The 18,587-nt window shown below is 50.1% G+C and overlaps 1 protein-coding gene across 4 annotated transcripts in view; it reads right to left on the bottom strand.

Moving 5' to 3' along the window:
- Positions 1-18,587, bottom strand: part of LOC121440608 (bifunctional heparan sulfate N-deacetylase/N-sulfotransferase 1) — a 61,239-nt gene that overhangs the window by 15,162 nt on the left and 27,490 nt on the right. For 3 of the 4 annotated variants that reach the window (XM_041641365.1, XM_041641368.1, XM_041641366.1), the window contains exons 2-7: positions 12,297-13,204; positions 7,079-7,573; positions 4,118-4,205; positions 2,613-2,767; positions 1,466-1,651; positions 492-620 (exon numbers count right to left, since the gene is read on the bottom strand). In XM_041641365.1, the coding sequence (XP_041497299.1) occupies positions 492-620; positions 1,466-1,651; positions 2,613-2,767; positions 4,118-4,205; positions 7,079-7,573; positions 12,297-12,809 (1,566 nt within the window). In that variant the 5' untranslated portion in view covers positions 12,810-13,204. The remainder of the gene's footprint in view (positions 1-491; positions 621-1,465; positions 1,652-2,612; positions 2,768-4,117; positions 4,206-7,078; positions 7,574-12,296; positions 13,205-18,587) is intronic. The other variant, XM_041641367.1, reaches the window with a different exon arrangement.

Below are 18,587 nucleotides of genomic sequence, written 5' to 3'. Positions count from 1 at the left end.
CAGGTCTAAATGACAGGTCGAGGGAAGGAAGCTAGCCTGGGCAGGAGTTATTCGCACTGTTTTCTAAATCAGGATGGGGAGTTTACATTGAATATGAAGAACATGCAGTTCACAAGTCTGGGAATAAAACATTTTATAATGTTAGAATAGTTGGTTCCACTTACAAATAAGAAAAAGAAAGGCCCAAAAAGGTCCAACTGAAATAGGTGTGGTGTGCACATGCATGTGTCTGTGCATGTATACACACGCAAACAATAGAAAGAGAACACAAAGTGCTAACATTTCTATATAGGTGTGCAGAATTACAAAAGAGAAAACACCTATGCTTTTGTCTGGGCCACACAACGGAGGAGGCCAGCACCACAACTGGACAGTGGACCTCCCAGTTTCCGGGCCCATGTATGCACTCTTCCCCAGCTCAGGAAGCCTCCTAGAACACAAAGGCTGTCAGCATCCTCCCTCATACCAGCCCTGGGCTGAAGAGCACTCACAGGATTGAGGAGCACAGTAAGGAAGAGTTCGCCCCCATTGATGATCTTGTCCAGCTCACTGGAGCCTCCAGGGTATTCGTTGTAGAAGATGGTGTGTGTGAAGAGGCCACAGGTCTGCCGAGGGAGGACCTAGGAGTGGTAGATGGGCCATGGTATCTCCAGTCATGGTCCAGAAAATAAGGCTGCTTCCTCAGGACAAGGGCTGGGGCCTCCTGGGAAAGATGCTCCCCTAAGAGGCCACACAGCCCTGACTCCTGGGAGTCCTTTCCAAGGGCTCTGCCTGCAGTGTCCCCAGGTGAACCATTATCTTTGCCTTCTACGTCACTGCTATTTTCTATAAAATAAGCAGATCCAAAAGTAGCGTGGAAACTTGTGCCATCTGCAGAGAGGGTCTCTGACCTCCAACACAGCACTGCGGGAGCTCAGAGCCCCAGCTAGTCTATTAGTCTACTGATGTAACTACATGTTGTCTGTCTTCCTTCTGGAAACCAGGCCCTGAGAACAGGGAATGAACATGTCTATGTCTCATAACTACCTCATACCCAGAGTTAACATGAATCCTAGGGCTAGCGTGGACTATGAGATCCTGTCTCAAAATAAATAAAGGAAGGAAGGATGGAGGAAGGACCTGCACGTGATTCCCAGCACCCAAGTCAGGTACCTCACAACCACCTCTAATTCCAGAGCCAGGAGGATCTGATACCTCTGCAGGTACCTGCACTCTTGGGCGTACATGCACAAGCACATACACACACACACACACACACAATGAAAATGCACTTTAAAAAAGAAACAAGGAAAGCAAGCTTTTCTGATACTATCACAGAAGCTAAGGACAGCAATCTGCCTTCCCTGTGATGGAACCTCTGAGGCAGGACAGCAGCAGAAACCGGCCCCAAACCCCCAAGTCAGCCAATTGCATAGTGTGCAGCCCCATAATGACAACGCCCACCATGACCCTCCCAGCCACTTGCCATGATGCCATTGTGGATGAAGCCACGGCGGTAGCGGGCGGGCTTCAGATGGGGGTACTCCTCTGTGCTGGTCACACGGATGTTCCACACCTGCTTCCAGGCCTCGTACAGCTGCACATGCACAGGGTACACACCGGAGTGGTGGGGTGCCACTGCGTACCCCATGTCTGTGGGAATGCCGTGCTCCTGGGGAGAGGATGACCCAGGCAGGATGAGAATGGGGGTCTTTCCCTTTGGACCTTGTTTCTCTTTTTTAGAACACAAAACAAAAACCAAAGGCTAAAATGGCAGGGTATGTGGTGTCAGCCCATAGATGCAGATGGGGAAACTGAGGCCTAGAACAGAAAGGAAGGGACTCAGATTCTCAAAGCGAGTAACTAGCAAAAATGAGCCTAGATTAATTTCCAACTGGTTAATAAAAAAAATGAGCCTAAAAAAAATGTTCCGAAACTATCTTTTTTTTGGGGATGGGGTTAAAAACAGGACAGGGTTTTTCTGTCAAATTGTCCTGGTTGTCCTAGAACTCGTTCTATAAATCAGGCTGGCTTCAAACTAAGATCTGCCTGCCTCTGTCTCGCCAAGTGCTGGAATTCAAGGTGTACGCCATCACCACTTGGCTCCAACTCTCATTCAGTACAAATGCCTGGCACCTAGCTCAGAGCACTCATATTCCACTGTCTCCTGTTTGGCTAGTGTGTCCAAGCTGATCTTTTGTGTAGATCTCTCTTAAGTAACTCTGCCAGCTCTCCAGAGGTTCCACCCTGGACCCAGGAAATAAGCAGGCCTCAGCATGCGTCCTTAGGTGACAGCCTGAGCCGCAGTTTCTTTGGTTTGGGGTTTTGGTTTTTGCTGTTTTGAGACAGGGTCTCATGTAGCCCAGACTGGCCACAACTGATCCTCCTGCCTCTGCCTCCCAAAGGCTGGAATTCAGACATGTACCACCAGGCCCGGTGAGCTTTGGTTTCCTGTCTATAAAGAGGGCCTGCCCTCTTGAGGTATCCAGGAGACACTGCTATCAGGGCAGCTCACCCCAGGCTCTGGCACAGAAACACACCTATCAAATTGAACTGCACAGCACTGAGAGGCAAGTGAAGCCCAGCCCAGCCCCTGATCCCCCCAGCTCTGTCCCCTAGGGAATCTTACTCACGACAGCGAACTTCTTGTTCAGGGCCATCTGCTCAGCCAGCACAGACTGGTTGTGGAATAGGTGGGGCTGCATGTGGCTCCACATGTGGGGAAACCACCAGAACTCTTTCACGTAGGACAGCAGAAGATCATCCCCGGCATCCTCGGCGTCGGTACCTAAGGCAGGGGCATAGTATTCAGCACAGCTGGCTGGTCATTCAACCCTCCAACCTGGCCCCTGACTACAGATGGGACATTCAGTCAGCTAAGGGTCATGTAGGAGCGGTGTGGAAGGTCAACCGAGCTTTGGCAGAGGAGACACAAGTCTAATCTGGACTGCCCTTGCCATACTATCTCCTCTGTGGGCTGTTGGTGTTTGAAGTCAACAACCCCAAGTATTTCTTCTGCCTTTCACATGCCTGCTCTTGTCCTGTTCCAAGGATCTAAACTGGGTCATATGTCCTTTTGCCTACTAGCCTGCAGAAGTTCTGGGTGGACACAGGACGTTTAGACCTCTGTCAGAAGCACGACTACAGTCACTACAGTCTGTGAAGGGCTAAGAACAGATACGCAGACCATCAGTAGTACTCTCAGGAACCTTTGGGCCATCTTGCACACTCTTGACCGCAATCTATTACTGACTATGGTGGCCCTGCCTACAACTCCAGAAGCCATCCTCACTGAGGACTGTAGACCTGGTTGCTGTTCATTTGCCCTGCATGTGAAGAACCTGTAAGAACCCGCAACCTCATCCCTGCTACTGCAAACAAAACACGTGATATTGGTGGTCATGCTGGGGAGGGACAGTCATTTGTGCTTTCACTTTCTATGCTATTATTTCTGGAACAGTCTTAAAACTCAATCCATTTCTGGCTACTGTAATAGCTTGGCAGAGCTATTTCAGCAATGAAATGGCCACACTTGACAACCTGAGTTTAGTCCCCAGGATCCACAGAGTGGAAGGAGAAAATCAATTCCCAACTTGTCCTCTGACCTTCATACGTTATGGCATATGAATACAAACATATGTATACATAGGTATATATACAGTAAATAAAAATGCAATAAAAGCTTTTTTGTTTGTTTTTGTTTGGTTTGGTTTTCAAGGCAGGGTTTCTCTGGCTGTCCTGGAACTTACTTTGTAGATCAGGCTGGCCTCAAGCTCACAGAGATCTGCCTGCCTCTGCCTCCCAAGTGCTGAGATTAAGGCATGAGATGCCACTATCTGGCTAAGCATTTTTTTTAATTTAACTAATATCTTTTATAAGTGGAAATCATTTTGAAAGGTAAGGGTGATGAGGAGACAGGAGGAAGAAGATACATAGCCCAGGACTGCACAAGCTGTCAGGCGTATGGAAACCTTGTTGCTGCTAATTACTGTCCCCAGATGACCTCTGCTGGGACGTCCCTTGTGGACCATGGACTCTGGAGTCACTCCCCACTCCTACACAGTATATCTGGTGCCCATGTAACAGCAATCCAGGGGGCAGTTGTGTGGAGAGCAGGGATAAACCACCACATACATACCTGTGTGGAAGAATTTCCCTGAGTAGCCCAGGTTGAAGGTGAAGTTTGGGATGTGTGTACGAAGTTCATTCTGTGTATCAAACAGGGCCTAGGACAGGCAGAGGAGAGGCAGCAGTGAGGGGGGTCGGGTCAGACTCCTCCCACTGAGCATCCAATTGGTATCCTGTTAGAACAGGACCAGCTACAAAACTCACAGGACCCAACACAGGGCTGTCAGTAAAGCTCGGTGATGGAGCCTTTGCCTCACATCTGAGGACTGGGTTCCATCTCCAGCACAGACCCCAAGATGCATGTGCTGGGCCCTTGCTCCAATGCTAGGAACATCAAGCAGTGAACAGTAGGCCTCAGTTACACAGGGACTGCCTCAGCATAATCTCTGTGGAGCAACCCAGGCTGCTTACCTAAGAAGCCGTCCCCCTGCCATCTCCTACGCTGGACCCTGGCTTGAAACGCCCTGAGCTCCAGCCTGGATCAGCAATGCAAGCCTGAGAAGCTTTTGAATTTCTTAGGCCTTAACTGCAAAAGGGGAACAGAAGATCTCTGCCCTCATGGGGCTCTTTAGGCAAGTGAGAATCGGTCTGTGAAACTGCAGGGCTTGTGGTGAAAAAGTGATGGAGAGAGAGCTACAGTCACAGCTGCAGCCACTGACACCGTGAGCACCAATATCTCCTCAGGAAGGATTGTTCTCCTCAGGAGAATGCAAGACTAGATCAAAGGATCCTGGCCCTTCCAAGGACGTCCTCTGTGTTCTGTGTGACCACATCTAGCACCTATGGGAGTCCATGGAAGGGCTGACCTCTGGGCCAGGACTGCGCTGCTCACACGGCTTTCAGAAAACCTCCAGGAGCTCACTTTCAGGTAGGACTGTTACCTCGGGTGTCTAACCAAGTCTAACCACTGTCTGACAGACACATGATCCAGCCATGTGGCCGCAGGCAAGCTGTCCCATCTCTCTGAGTCACTAAAAGGGGACTCATACCTCTTCACCAGCTGCTGTGACATCCAATGAGGATCACACACAGATGGCTAAACACCGAGCCTGGCACTCACCAAACCCCAGCTATGCAAACTCTGCTGGGACTACAGAAACTGCATTGAATTGCAGGAAGGACACAAGCTAATGAGGTGACAGTTGTGGTTCTGAAGGAAAATCAGTGGGTAGCTATGTTCAGTACTAAAGTGGAAAACTAGCCCTTCAGACTCAGAAAGATGTTAAAGGGGAAGGAGGCCTGACAAAGAAGCACTTGCGTCTTCCCTGAGCTGGGAATGTGTAAGATATTTGTTCTCTACAGGCATGGCTCTTTGCACTACCTCTTCCTCAGAAATGGGGAAACTGAGTCAGGCCTGGAAACATGTTTATAAGCCTGGCATTCAGGAAGGATGGAGGATCAAGAGTTCAAGGCCAACCTGGGCTACATGATACTGAATCCAAAAGAAAAAAGGGGGGTGCTAAAAGCTAGGCAGAGTATTCAGGAGGCTAAAGATAATAAAGTCTAGACTAGCCTGGGCTATAGTAATCAACCCTGGATCAATGGCTCACAGGGTACACAGTGAGCCTGGAGCTAGAGGCCTCACCCTGGACCACAGTCTGTCAGACATTCCCTGCTAATGCAGTGAGGACCCAAACTATAATGGATAGACGCTTGGGCCACTGGAAGAGTGTGCCAAGCAAGCAACAGGGCCATCTGCTTTGTTGGGGTTGGTTCAGCACTGCATGAAGATGTTGGCAGGACGGCTCAACTGGAGTGAGCTTAAATTCTTCAACAGAACACCTGAGAAAAGTGTCAGGAGCAGCACTGTGCATAAAAGCAGATCAACAGTGCCTAGGTCTGCTGTGGCAAGTAAGGGAGGGAGGAGCCTGGCCATGTGGACATACCCCTCCCGGGCCTCAGCCGGGCGCCACTGTGTAAGCCTAGTGTAGCAAACAGCCTGAGCCCCTCCCGGCACTCCCCCTTATTTTAGACCCAGTGATGGGATGAGACTTCCCCAAGTCACCAAGTCAGAGTCACTATCTGCCATGCTCCTGTTTGCAGAGTTCATTTCTGAGCAGGACAAGGCCACAACCCCAGAGGAACCCTCCTTCTAGCCAGCCCTGCCTAAGGCTTCAGAAGACAATGCCAATGGGTCTGTGCTGCCCACGGAGAGTGCCTGCCACACTGTCTAAAGCCTCCTTCAGCATCAAAGAGGTCTGTGTCTGGTGCTAATGCATCTCAAGCCCTGTTAATCTCCAGAGAGGACGCCCAGTCGGCAGGCAGAAGCTCTGGACACTTAATCCCGTTGCCTCCGCCTGCTTTACTGCTATGCTGGCCCTCTGTGCAGCAACCACAGCAATGCCCTTCCTCTACATCTGTCTCCTCCGCAGGGTCTCCAGGGAGACTGATGGCTAAAGGACAACTGCAGCTTTTGTAAAAAATAATTATAAATAAATATTATATTTTATGAGCATTGGTGTTTTTGCCTTCATGTATATCTGTGCGAGGCTGTCAGATCTCGGGAGCCACAGACAGTTGTGAGCTGCCATGTAGGAGCTGGGACTTTAACATGGGTCCTCTGGAAGAGCAGTCAGTGCCCTTAACCACTGAGCCATCGCTCCAGCCTGGACAACTGCATCTAAAAGACTGTCCTCTGGCAGGCTTCTTTCTTGACAGTTCACAGGTATAGCTACCCTGTGTTTGTGAGGAGTGCCCACAAACAATATGCTAAATGGTTTCAGGATTTAACATAAGCCCCCACCATCCACATATAGCTGCTGGAACATGCTGTACATGTGACTTTTTATTCTGAAGAATCTTGTGGAACTGTGATAATGACAAACATTTTAGAAGAGTTAAAATCACATCTGGGCTAAAAGGCAGACAACAACCCTAGCCAGATCTGTTTCTGCCCATGTCCCTTCCTCCTGAACTCCAGCATACACAAGCAAAACATCTCCGTACAGTAAGACAGCAAATGGCTCCTTACCTTCACATCCTCCACCTTCATACGTGTGCCCTCCTTGCCCACAAAAATATCATCGATATCCACCAGGATGTATCGGTCCAAAGGCAGTGAGAGGCGCTTCCCTGTGAGGAAGGCCACGGCATCCACGAAGACAAGCTTATGCAGCCAAAAGTTAAGGTTGTTGCCAAACAGCACACGTTGGATGCCATCATGGAGGCCCAGGTCCTGAACCACAGTCGCGTGCAAGGCGGCATGCAAGCCAGCATCTGCGCCCAGGTGTGGGATGGACTCAGAGGAGCGTGTCTTGGCCAGCAGCACTGGTTCATAGGTGGAGTGGTTGGACTGGAACACAGTCCAATCCTCACCGGGCAGCACGCCCTTCTCCACCTCGCTGGGCCGTGTCACATAGAGCAGCGGGGACTTGGGGTTGATGCTGCAGTCCTTTAGGCCCAAGTTCGAATGCAGGAAAAGAGGGAAGCCTTTGAGTTGTGCACTTAGCAGGCTGTTCTCATTGGCCTAGAGCAGGAAAGGGTAGGAGAACAGCTGTCAGGCATAGTAGAGAACAGTAATGTCAACAATATTTACAACTTCACAAGAGCTACCATATCCCTCACTGAATACACACACAGACACATAAATACACAAAGACACAGACAAACCCATGCTCACAGACATACATACAGATACACATACAGTCAGACAGATACATAGACAGACAGAAATACAGACACACAAATACAGACAGACACAGGTACATGCACACACAAAGACACAGAGATAGACAGATAGACACACACACACACACACACACACACACACACAGGCTCCCTTCCACACAGAAGGGCTGCTCTCTTGCCCTCTAGCCACCACTGAGAGTGATGTGATCTTTACCTCCTCCTCCCGGGACTTGATGCTGCCCCCATTCCCTGTACTCCATCTCCCCTTCCCTGGCCTCACTGGTGACTCCTTCATGCTCTTCCTCACCCTTCCGGACATCTGACTCCAGATATATACAGTACATTTATCCTTGTTCCTATACTGGTTCTATCATCTCTAGGACTCAAACTCCTGTTCATCCTTCAAAACCAAACACATATACCTGCTTCCTGCAATGGCCTCCCTGGGACCATGATAAAGTCAGCTGCTGCACTGGGATCAGAGCATCCCTCCCCGCTATGCCTATTTGAAAAGAAGACTTTAGTTCTTACTTTGGATCCCTGACACCCAGGTGGGACACACATTCATTTGCTGAGTAACTATTTTTAAGAATGAAAGAGGAACAGAGACCTGGCCGTACCTAGCACCTGACAGTTGTGGGTTCCCGGGTTAATTTATCAGTCTGCAGCTAGTTACTGTACCAGACATTATAATAAGTATTTAATGAGATATAGTGAGAAAAGACAGGAAACTGTGTCAAGTGAGAAAAGCAGATGTGACCCTCCCCCTTGAGTCAAGCAGGGAGGAGAGACAGCCATCAAAGCCAGGTAAGAATAAAACACAGTACACCTACAGGGGAACAGTCACAGCTGGGGACCAGCACATGCTGGGCAGTCAGCAGGCTCAGGAGGCTCCTGGAGAAAGGGCCTTTGGAGCTTGTTACAGAACAACTGAGCGACTAGAAGGAGGCAGAAGTCAAGTCCTAAGAATAGCCTGTGGAAAGGCCCTGAGGCAGGAGAAAGAACACCGTGACCAAGGAGCCAGAGAAAGGACAAGAGGCAGCAAGGTCCCTGGAGCTGTCATACTCTACCCAAGGATTCTGAATGCTGGAGAAGGAAGGAGGGTCACCCACAGGCCCCCTGTGGGGCTAGCCTAGAGAGTACCCCGCCTGAGCACATGCTGAACAGAGAGTGGACGGGAGGTGATAGTCTGAGCCTTGAGCCAGGTGCAGACCTGAGCCTGCCCAGAGGAAGCTCTTTACTAATCTTAACAGTCAGGCCTTTCTCATTCCCACAAAGCTCTGCAGGGGCCTGGCTCTATAAACTGTGATAGGGAACCACTTTAGAACTCTAAATGCAGGAAGTGCCTGCCAAGACCCCATCCTGAGCCAGCCTCAGTGCTGAAGTGCAAGAGACTGCGACCCATCCTCAGAGACACCCTCCTGAGGCTCCCAGCTCCCCACCACAATGCTAGGCATTGGCCGAGAGTATGACCTATGAAGGGACCAAAGACAGACACATCAGGCCTTGTCTACCACTGCTGGGGCTTGGGAACTCTCCACAGGCACTGGAGTTCGGGGATCCCATTTCCAAGTCTGGCCCCGAGCTTGCTGTGAGGTGCTGAAGAAGTCAGCCATGATAACCACCACAGGCAGCCATGAAAGGATCCAGCCAGGGAAGGGAACAGAGGGTCTAGGGCCAGAGGTGCTGGCCCTGTCACAGGGTCCTTCCTACTCCTCAGCACTGAGACAGGGGTGACCCTGACATAAGGAGAGCCTGAGCAACGCGTGGGATATGGAGGCCTAGCACAGACTTCCTTCTCAACTGGCGAGACACACTGAGAAACCCTGTATCCTTCTGGGTCTCTAGTCAGTCTGCTCCGATGCGGTCTTCTGAGGTCATCCACTTAGAAGCAGTAAGCTGGGCTGTCAAATCTTGGCTGGGCGGCATACTAACTATGTCACTCTGGTAAAGCCACTTAATTCTGAGTCGCGTTATCTGAGAACAAAGTGCCTACTCCATGGGACAAAGCACACAAAGCAACATGCTGGGCACTGAAAGGTCAGGTGGCCTTTGCTGGCCCTCAGGGTGCATTCAGATGCAGGCCATCTACTCCGCAAGGCAGATGCGTGACTTTGTAGGAATGGCACAGGTGAGGACCTGACCCCATCTCAAGGACTTCTCCAGGGCACAGTGTCAGAGCCACAGACCAAGAGCAACCACTACGTTTGCTGAACTGGAGTGGACACGTCACCCCTGCAGCCACTGATGGAGTGACTGCCGGCCTAGTCTTCAGGGCTTCCCTCAACTGTCTGACTTCTAGCAGGGTCTAGAGGCAGGAGCTGGAACTCGTCTCACTAGCTGAGCACCCTGGTCATGGTCACAGAGTCTGGACTTTTAAGCTCATGATTTCACCCCGCCTTGACAATCTGGCCTGAAAGAGACGGAACTTGAGCCCTGGCACAAGCCCTTGAGTCTAACAGCAAGGAAGCCAGCCTTAGCAGAAGAGTAGTGGTGTGCCTCGACCACCAGGAGGCGTGCGTTCTAACCCACAGCCACAAGCCGCTGCTCAAAAGCCAGGAGTCTTGACTTATGCAACAGGGCAGGGAGAGCTGCCTTTGCCACTGACCCCAGTGAGACTGAGCGCATGTCCCTGCTCTTCAATGGGCCTCATGCTTTTACCATACACAAGGAGCTGGGGATTACACAGGGTTTGAGTTCTGTTATTTTAACTGTGCTCAATGTCCAAGCCCCAGGCCTAAAGAAGCCCAGTACACAACACAGGGCTTCTGGCACAGACCTCCACTGAGAATATTCAGCGCCGAGACTCATCAAACCTTAGAAAGACCAAGCCTATGGCTTCGGTTATTTGGACTTGAATCCTGGACAATTTCTTTTTGTTGTTGTTTTGTTTGTTTTCTCAAGAAAGGGTTTTTCTGCGTGGCCCTGGCTGTTCTGGAACTTGCTTTGTGAATCAGGCTGACCTTGAACTCAGAGATTCACCTGTCTCTGCCTCCCAGGTGCTGGCATTAAAGGCGTGGGCCACCACCACCTGGCATTGAATACATTTCTTAACCTCTTTCTGCCTCAGTTTCCCCTCTCTTAAATCACCATACCCTCTGCCTGCCATGGAAAATGGCTTATTAGTGAGAAGTAAGTTAATTTGTGCAAAGCAGGCAGGCAGCACAGGGCACTGAAGGAGCTCTTAATAAACGTCAGCAGTTCTGATGATTCTCAGGCCTGGGGCTCTGAACCAAACTTAATGAAGTTCATGGCAGGAGAGGGGAGAGAGTATAGGAGGAAAGAAAAAAAGCACAGACAATGGAGCCAGCCTAACTTTCTGCTTCTGTGAAGCCATAAACCAGGCCAGCGTTCCCCAGAGGGTGCTCTGTGAAAGAGATCAAGCTGGCTGAGAAACATGGCACTGGGCAGCTCCGCTGCAGGATTTCTAAGGCCTTTGGTGTTTTGACTCACTATCCCTTTTCAATGCAGAGCCTCCTGCTGTATTAGTGCATGAAAGAACATGCTGTGGGAAGCCTGAGCTAAAGCAGGCCCTCCCAGCACTGAACAAAGGAACAATGAGCAGAGAGGGTTGGAACATGGGCACCTTCTGCCCGATTCTATCCATTGCTCTAGGTACAAACACCATGCAATAGCCCTATGCCCTTCCCAGACCCTTCAGGCTGCTTCAGAGGGGACAACTTTCCTGGCTGAGCACAGAAGCCATAGCCACTCCTGCGCCCCGTTCTCTGCTCCTCCTCATTGCCCATATCACCCCTGCCAGGGCCTCTGTGCTTCAGTCACTGCCTACTCCATGGCTACTATGCTAAATGTCAGCTCTGGAAGAGCAGGGCCCTGCCCGTTCCCTCTACTCTATGTACTAGTCCTCAGCACAGGGCCCAGCACACTGGAAGCATCCAGTAAACAAATGTCCCCTCAAAGCCCCCAAGTCCCCAGCTGGTGCCTGCACTCATCTTTCATGACCATACACCATTGTTCCTGCCCTTCCTCAAGGGCAGACCTTCCATGACAAGCTTTAAGCAATAACCCGGTCCCAAACCCAGGGGTGGTCCTGGGAACTCCACAAAATCCAGAACAGCTCCCCTCCTGCAAACTGGGATTTCCTTCTCCTTTCTCCTAGTGTAAAATGGCTCCGGTTTGAGAGAAATACAAACTTCACCCCCCCCCCCACTATCGATCTCCAGGAGGAAGGCTGTAGATAGGGAGCCAACCTGCCTCAGGTGGGTGACCACCCTCTTAGGTCTGCACCTGCTCATCCTGAGACGACTGCCATGCAGGGTTCAGCATCCCTAGCAGACTATGCCTTTCCTGCCTTGCACCCAGCCCCAGGTCTCCTTCAGGCAAGCACCTAGTGTGCACTGAGTCCCATGTGCAGCAGACAATGCCTCCAAATATCTTATTGAGCATTCATCAGCAGGAAGCAGGAACCCCTTTAACCTTGATGACAAGCCCAGGCGCTTAGTGCTACCACTGCACTCGTTTACAGTGTGAACTGGGAGGTGCTTGGCTAATAAATATAGAGACAGTGCTAGGCACTACTCAGAAACCTGCTCCTTGAATACCTTGAAGAAGCCAATGATGCCCACACCATAGGCCACACAGTACTTGTCCAGCAGCTCCCGGTTCCAGGCATCCAGGTTGACATACTTGAGGATGTTCTCATAGATGATGAGGGCAAAGCGGCCACGGCCCTTGTCAGTGAGTGTGGGCATGTCCCCCTTTCCTGGAGCAATCTCTGTTCGGTACTTGAAGCGGCTAGATTCCAGGATTGCCACCACCTCCTGGCCCAGCTGTGAATAGAGGCTCTCCACAAATACCAGCACCAGTGGGTCCGTCCGGGAAGGGGCAACTGCCTGCACAGGCTTGATCGGCAGGAGACGGCTGGGAGCCACAGGTGGTGGGTCCCCAGAGTCAGACTCAGAGGCATCTGCTGAGGGCTCAAGGCCCCGGTTCCAACCATACAAGTAGTAGGCAGAGACAAAGACACTGAACAGGCAGAAGACAAACAGCAGAAAAAGGACAGCCTGTGGGGACATGTGCCGACACAGTCTCCGGAGGCACGCCAGAGCAGGCATCCTGGCCCCCAAGATCTCACCCAGCAGAGGCCCAGCCTGGCCTGGCCCCCTCAAGGCCTCACACAGGAGGCCCAAGAGTTGTCCACTGAACTGAGAAATTCGGAGACTTAGGAAGTAAGACGTTCAAAGGGCAGTGGAGAGAAGGATCCGGGCCCCTGGCCCTTTCTCCCAGCCAGGGGCACAGTCAACAGGCTGGTCTTGCTCCTTCCTTCCTCTACACCCCTTTATGTCACCATGGCAAACCCCAACGTGGTCCTGTGCAGAGCAAAAGTGCCCCAGGGCGTCAGGGCCTCCTGGGAGTGGTCAACAGCAGGTCAGAAGACAATGGGCCAGCCAGGGGGTGCTGCATGCTGCTTGCTCTCTTGAGTTGGACCCACAGGGTGAAGGCTGGGGAGCTGGGGAGAGAAGGAGAGAATCAGAGCAGGGCTTTCACAGCTGACCACAGAAACCTGAGTCCTGTCAAGGTGGGCTCATGTTCAGGAACTGCCACCCAACCTGACACTCTTACCTCTGTGAGCCTCAGTCTCCCCATGTGGGAAATGAAGCAAACAACGGTAGCCATATCATAAGGAGTTGGGAAATGAAGGCCAACAATGGAGAGAAACCACTAGGAGTGCACTTACTGAAGCATCCACCCATGGCAGCTGTAAGTGCTCATCATTATTAGCCAAGAAAACTCCACAAGCAGGGCTGGAGCAATGGCTCAGAGTAACCTCAGTACTCAGATTGAAAGTACTGTTCTTGCAGAGGACTGGATTCAGTTCCCACCACCTACATGGAGGCTCACCGAGATCTGCAGCTCCAGTTTCACGGAACTCAACGCCTTCCATAGGTACCAGGCATGTTCATGGCACACATACATACATGCAGGCAAAACACTCATACACGAAATACAAATGCAGTATCTTAAAGAAAAAATCCAGACGCAAAATGTGACACTGAACAGCTGCCAAGGCCTGGGAGGAAGAATGTCCCATCAGGACCAAACAGCACAGCCTCCTGTCCACTCCCTCCTGCCTTTCCTTCCCTCTGCCAGCCTTTCCTGGGTGACCCTAACAACCCCAGTCCCTAACAGAAGCAGCCAGAGCAGGGATCCAAGCCAGCTGTGTACAAAAGCCTACAGGACGTCACTGCTGTTGAAACATCAGGGAACTCACCCTGTGAGGTTCCTCCACGCTGGACTGCGGTGAGGACTGATGGAACAAGAGGACCTAAGGACACACTGTGGCCTGACACAAGGACACTAAGAAACAGAGGTGGTAAGCATTTCCCAGATGCAACCATGTCTTCAGGGACATGTTTGACAACCTTGGACACCAGGTGACCAAATGCCTGCCTGAGAACCAATGGGACAGGACTTCCTCTACAATGGCCTTATCCACCCAGACAGCCAGAACTCTACACTCTAGCTCTTTCCCAAGCCTGTGCCCCACTAGGGGGCCCAAGTCAGAACAACCATCTCTCTCTGGAAAGAGTAAACAGAGACCACACAAGCAGTGCAAAGGCTCCATTCCCATGTTTCCACAGCAACCCTAGACACCACCCTCCAGCTCCTGTTTCAGGAGTGAAAACCACCAAACCTAGAAGCACCTTCCCATAGGGCACCATGCAGACTAGAAAGTGCTCAAATGGGCCAGCAATCACGGAAGTGAGACAGACTGGGCTGAGGTACCAGATGGGGAACTGGGAGTCTGGGGGTTGGCTTAGGGGTAAAGGTCGCTAATCTCCTCCTAGGCCCAAGACTCTCTGATGTGCTCAGCATGGGGACCATATGATAGACAGCAAGAGCTGTACTTCGAGGAATTCATCCTGAGGGAATCACTACAGAAGCACAGACGAGTTGGGCAGTGGGGGAAGGAAAGGGAGGGACAAATACAAATAAAGTAAAAGGCCTGGAGAGCACCGGCTGCTCTACCAGAAGATCGGTGTTCTATTTTCAGCACCCACACGGCAGTTCACAACCACCTGTAACTTCATTTCAGGAATCCAAGGCCCTCTTCTGGCCTCTCTGTGGGCACCAGGTACACACATGGTACAAAGACATACATACAGGCAAAATACTCATACGCAAAATAAATAAAATAAATTTAAAAATTAAAAAATTCATGTATAATTTTTTAAGGAATAAAATATAATGATACAAATATATGAAAATACCATAATGAAATCCATCATTTTGTATGCACACTTAAAAATCCTATGGAGAGGGGCTGGAGAGATGGCCAGAGGTTAGGAGCAATGATTGCTCTTCCAGAGGTCCTGAGTTCAATTCCCAGCAACCACATGGTGGCTCACAACCATCTGTATATATATATGGTGCCCTCTTCTGGTGTGCATGCAGAACACTGTACACATAATAAATAAATCGTAAAAGAAAAAAATCCTGTGGAGGGACTGGGGAAATGGCTCAGTGGATTGACGTGCTTGATAAACGAGCCTGATCCCAGGACTCCTACAGTGAGAGAGGAGGCTGAGACAGCAGGAACCCCAAGAAGCTATGTGCTGGCTAGGCTGGAGTAAGCAGCAAAGCCTCAGCCACAACCAGACACCCTGCCTCAAGCAAGGAAAGGAAGATGGAAGATGAGAGCCAACTCCACATACATGCCTTGGCACGCACAAGCCTGCTTTCACACACACGATCATCCAAACACACCGTTAGAGAAACACAGAATGGATTTGTTTGTTTGCTTTGTTTTTTTCAAGACAGAGTTTCTCTGGATGTCCTGGAACTCGCTCTGTAAACCAGGCTGCCCTCAAACACAGAGATCAGTTTTCCTCTACCTCCCAAGTGTGGGGATTAAAGGTGTGAGCCACCACTACCCAGCTAAATAAATTTAAAAAAAAAAAAGGATTTCTCACCAGGCAGTGGTGGTGCACACCTTTAATCCCAGCACCCAGGAGGCAGAGGCAGGCAGATGAGTTTGAGGCTAGTCTGGTCTACAAAGTGAATTCCAGGTACATCAAGGCTACCCAGAGAAACCCTGTCTCAAAAAACAAAACAAAACAAAAAATTTCTCTATAGGAATCCAAATCCCTGTGCCGCTTATAATGGCAAATGCCCAACATGGAGGTATTCTCTAGAAATCATAATGCAAGTCAGGTATGGTGTCACATGCAATCTTAGCACCCAAGAGGATGTAGCAGGATGACCACTCCAAGTTTGGGACCAGCCTCCTGTATGTAGAGTTCAAGCCAGCCAGGGCTACACAGCTAGTCCCTGTCCCAAAAACAAGCAAACAACAATTCCTAATGTGATGATGGGATCCTAGATAAACAAAGCACATAAAGAATACTGACAGACATCTGCCACAGGTGTGCATGTGTGTGCGCATGCATGTAGAAGCCAACGGCCTCAGGTATCATTTTTCAGATACTGTCTACCTTTTTTCTGAGATAAAGACCTCTTACTGGACTGGAACCCAAGTCTATGCTCCCTGCCAGTGAACCCTAGGGATGTGCCTGTGTGCTTCCCCAGTGCTGAGATTACAAGCACACCCTTTCTCTTGATACATCATTAGGTGGGAACTCAGATACTCAGTCATGCAAGGCATATACTGGCTGAGCTATCCCACAGCCCCTTGCCACATGTACTATTGAAACTATCTGTATAAATTTATTTTTGCTAAATATTTTTATATACAGGATAAAAAATGGTACTAAACATACATACACACACACATACCATGTTAACATGGTATTACTGGTGATTTTAATGTTCTGCTTTGTCGTCATGAAATGAGGAGTTGGTCCCATCTGTGCTATGATGCACCCTGACCCTGAGCATATATACACCTTGTCCCTCTCTGGGCTTCCTGCCTGTTAGAGGGGGTTGGGGGCCCTTCTATCTCTGACATTCTGCACTGTGTGCAGCTGGGAAAGAGGCTGCCTGTTCAAAGCAGACATCTGTGATGGCAGGGAGTAAGCAAGTGTGGCTGGTGGGAAAGGAACATGGTATCTGGAAGAAGTTAGCAGCATTTAATCTCTACAAACAGATCAGGAGGACAGAGGAAGGCTTCTGGGGCTAGAGGTACTTGAGCAGGACAGAGCAAGGACTAGCTAAGAATGGAAGAAAGATGGCTTGTGCAGGAGCCTGGAGATAAGGAAACGTGTGATGCCTTCCAGGACTCCCTGTAGTTCCAGAGAGCAAAGCACCAAAGGGCAGGTGTCCTGGAGCCAGGAAGGCCAGAGCGACCAGCATCTCACTCACCAGTGATAGGAGCTGTCTACAGCCAGAGCCATGGCTAGACCTGACCTCACACCATGCCGACAGGAACACAAAGCTGGGGGTGGTCCCTGCCCACACCATCCATCCATCCGGCCCTACAGAAGGGGAGGTGGTGAGCTCATGTGTGTGTCACTGTCCCTGTCTGCCCCATTAACAGCCTTTCTCCTTGTTAGTAATGCAGTTCATGGTCTCAGGCATCTGGGGGTCAAGAATCTGACATCATTTTTCAGATATTAAAGGACTGCACACTTTAAACCAGGGCTCTGCACAGTGTTACATCAGCTGTAACAATGAACTCTAGTGGGGGGTCATCAATAACAGGGAGACTACGTACAGCAGGGAACATTACTTTTCTTTTAGTTTAATGTAAAAGCAAACATGTTCTTCAAATAAAGGAGAGACGGTTCAGTAGTGAAAAGCTCTTTCAAGGGGCTGGAGAGATGGCTCAGTGGTTAAGAGCACTGACTGCTCCTCCAGAGGACCCGGGTTCAATTCCCAGCACCCACATGGCAGCTCACAGCTGTCTGTAGCTCCAGTTCAAGAGAATCTGACATCGTTATACCAATGTGCATGAAATAAAGTTAAATAAAGTTTTTTTTTAAAAAAAAAAAAAAAAGCTCTTCCAAGAGACCTGAATTCACTTCCCTCCACCCATATTAGGTAGCTCACAACATCCTGTAACTCCAGTTCCTGGGAATCCAACACTCTCTTCTAGCCCCCATTGGCACTCCCACATATGAAATACAAAATAAATTTTTAACTTTGAAAAATACATACGTGTACATATATTGTAACTGTAATAATTCCAGAACTCAGACCAGGAGCCCAAGTCCAAGCAAGGACCCAGAGTCCTACATTAAGAAACTTTCTGATTACTCACGCAGGCTGTAGCCAGGTGGCATCACGTCAAATCAAGGTCCATCACCTAGGAGCTGTGTAATCTTGGACAATTAATTACTCGGTGCCTCAGTTACATCACCCATAAGCCAGGCACTTACACACTACTTCTTGGGTTGGGGAAAATGAAGTGAGCTCTGACGTAGCTGGGCTGACTGCACTGAGCTGTCCGCTGCTGCTAGTGCTCGCTCTTGTTGCCTCCTGACCACACTCACAATGATCCCTCACAACATGGACAACAGCTTAGTTCACACAGACTGCAGAGCTCATCTCTCTGGCAGCCCTGGAATCTGGCCGGGGCAAGCCCTGATTTCACAGAGGGAGAACAAGTGTATAAGTGGGGTGCCTGTTCCATGCAGTAAGAAGCCTGCCTAGCCCAATGCCACCTCCTCATCTTCCTCCTCCTCCAAGAATTCCCATCTTTAAAGTGTGTGGCTTTTCCCACCAGGCAAGGGATATAGGCCTTGGCAAAGTCCAGGCCAGACAGCAAATTAACCAGCTTCCTTGTAAACAAAACACTGACGTCCCAGCTTCCTGGTAAGGAGCCTCTGCACAGACCACCCATCACCCACCAGTAGCTACTGAAAGCCCTTCTCACCCCCTGCATTATAGAGCACCAGTGGCCCATGGGACAAAGAACTGGGAACATCTACTCT

The sequence above is a fragment of the Microtus oregoni genome, unplaced genomic scaffold (genome assembly GCF_018167655.1).
Source record: "Microtus oregoni isolate MIOR12 unplaced genomic scaffold, Mior012 000069F_ref0000032, whole genome shotgun sequence".
Classification (NCBI taxonomy): Eukaryota; Metazoa; Chordata; class Mammalia; order Rodentia; family Cricetidae; genus Microtus; species Microtus oregoni.
This window is presented reverse-complemented; position numbering and strand designations above follow the sequence as displayed.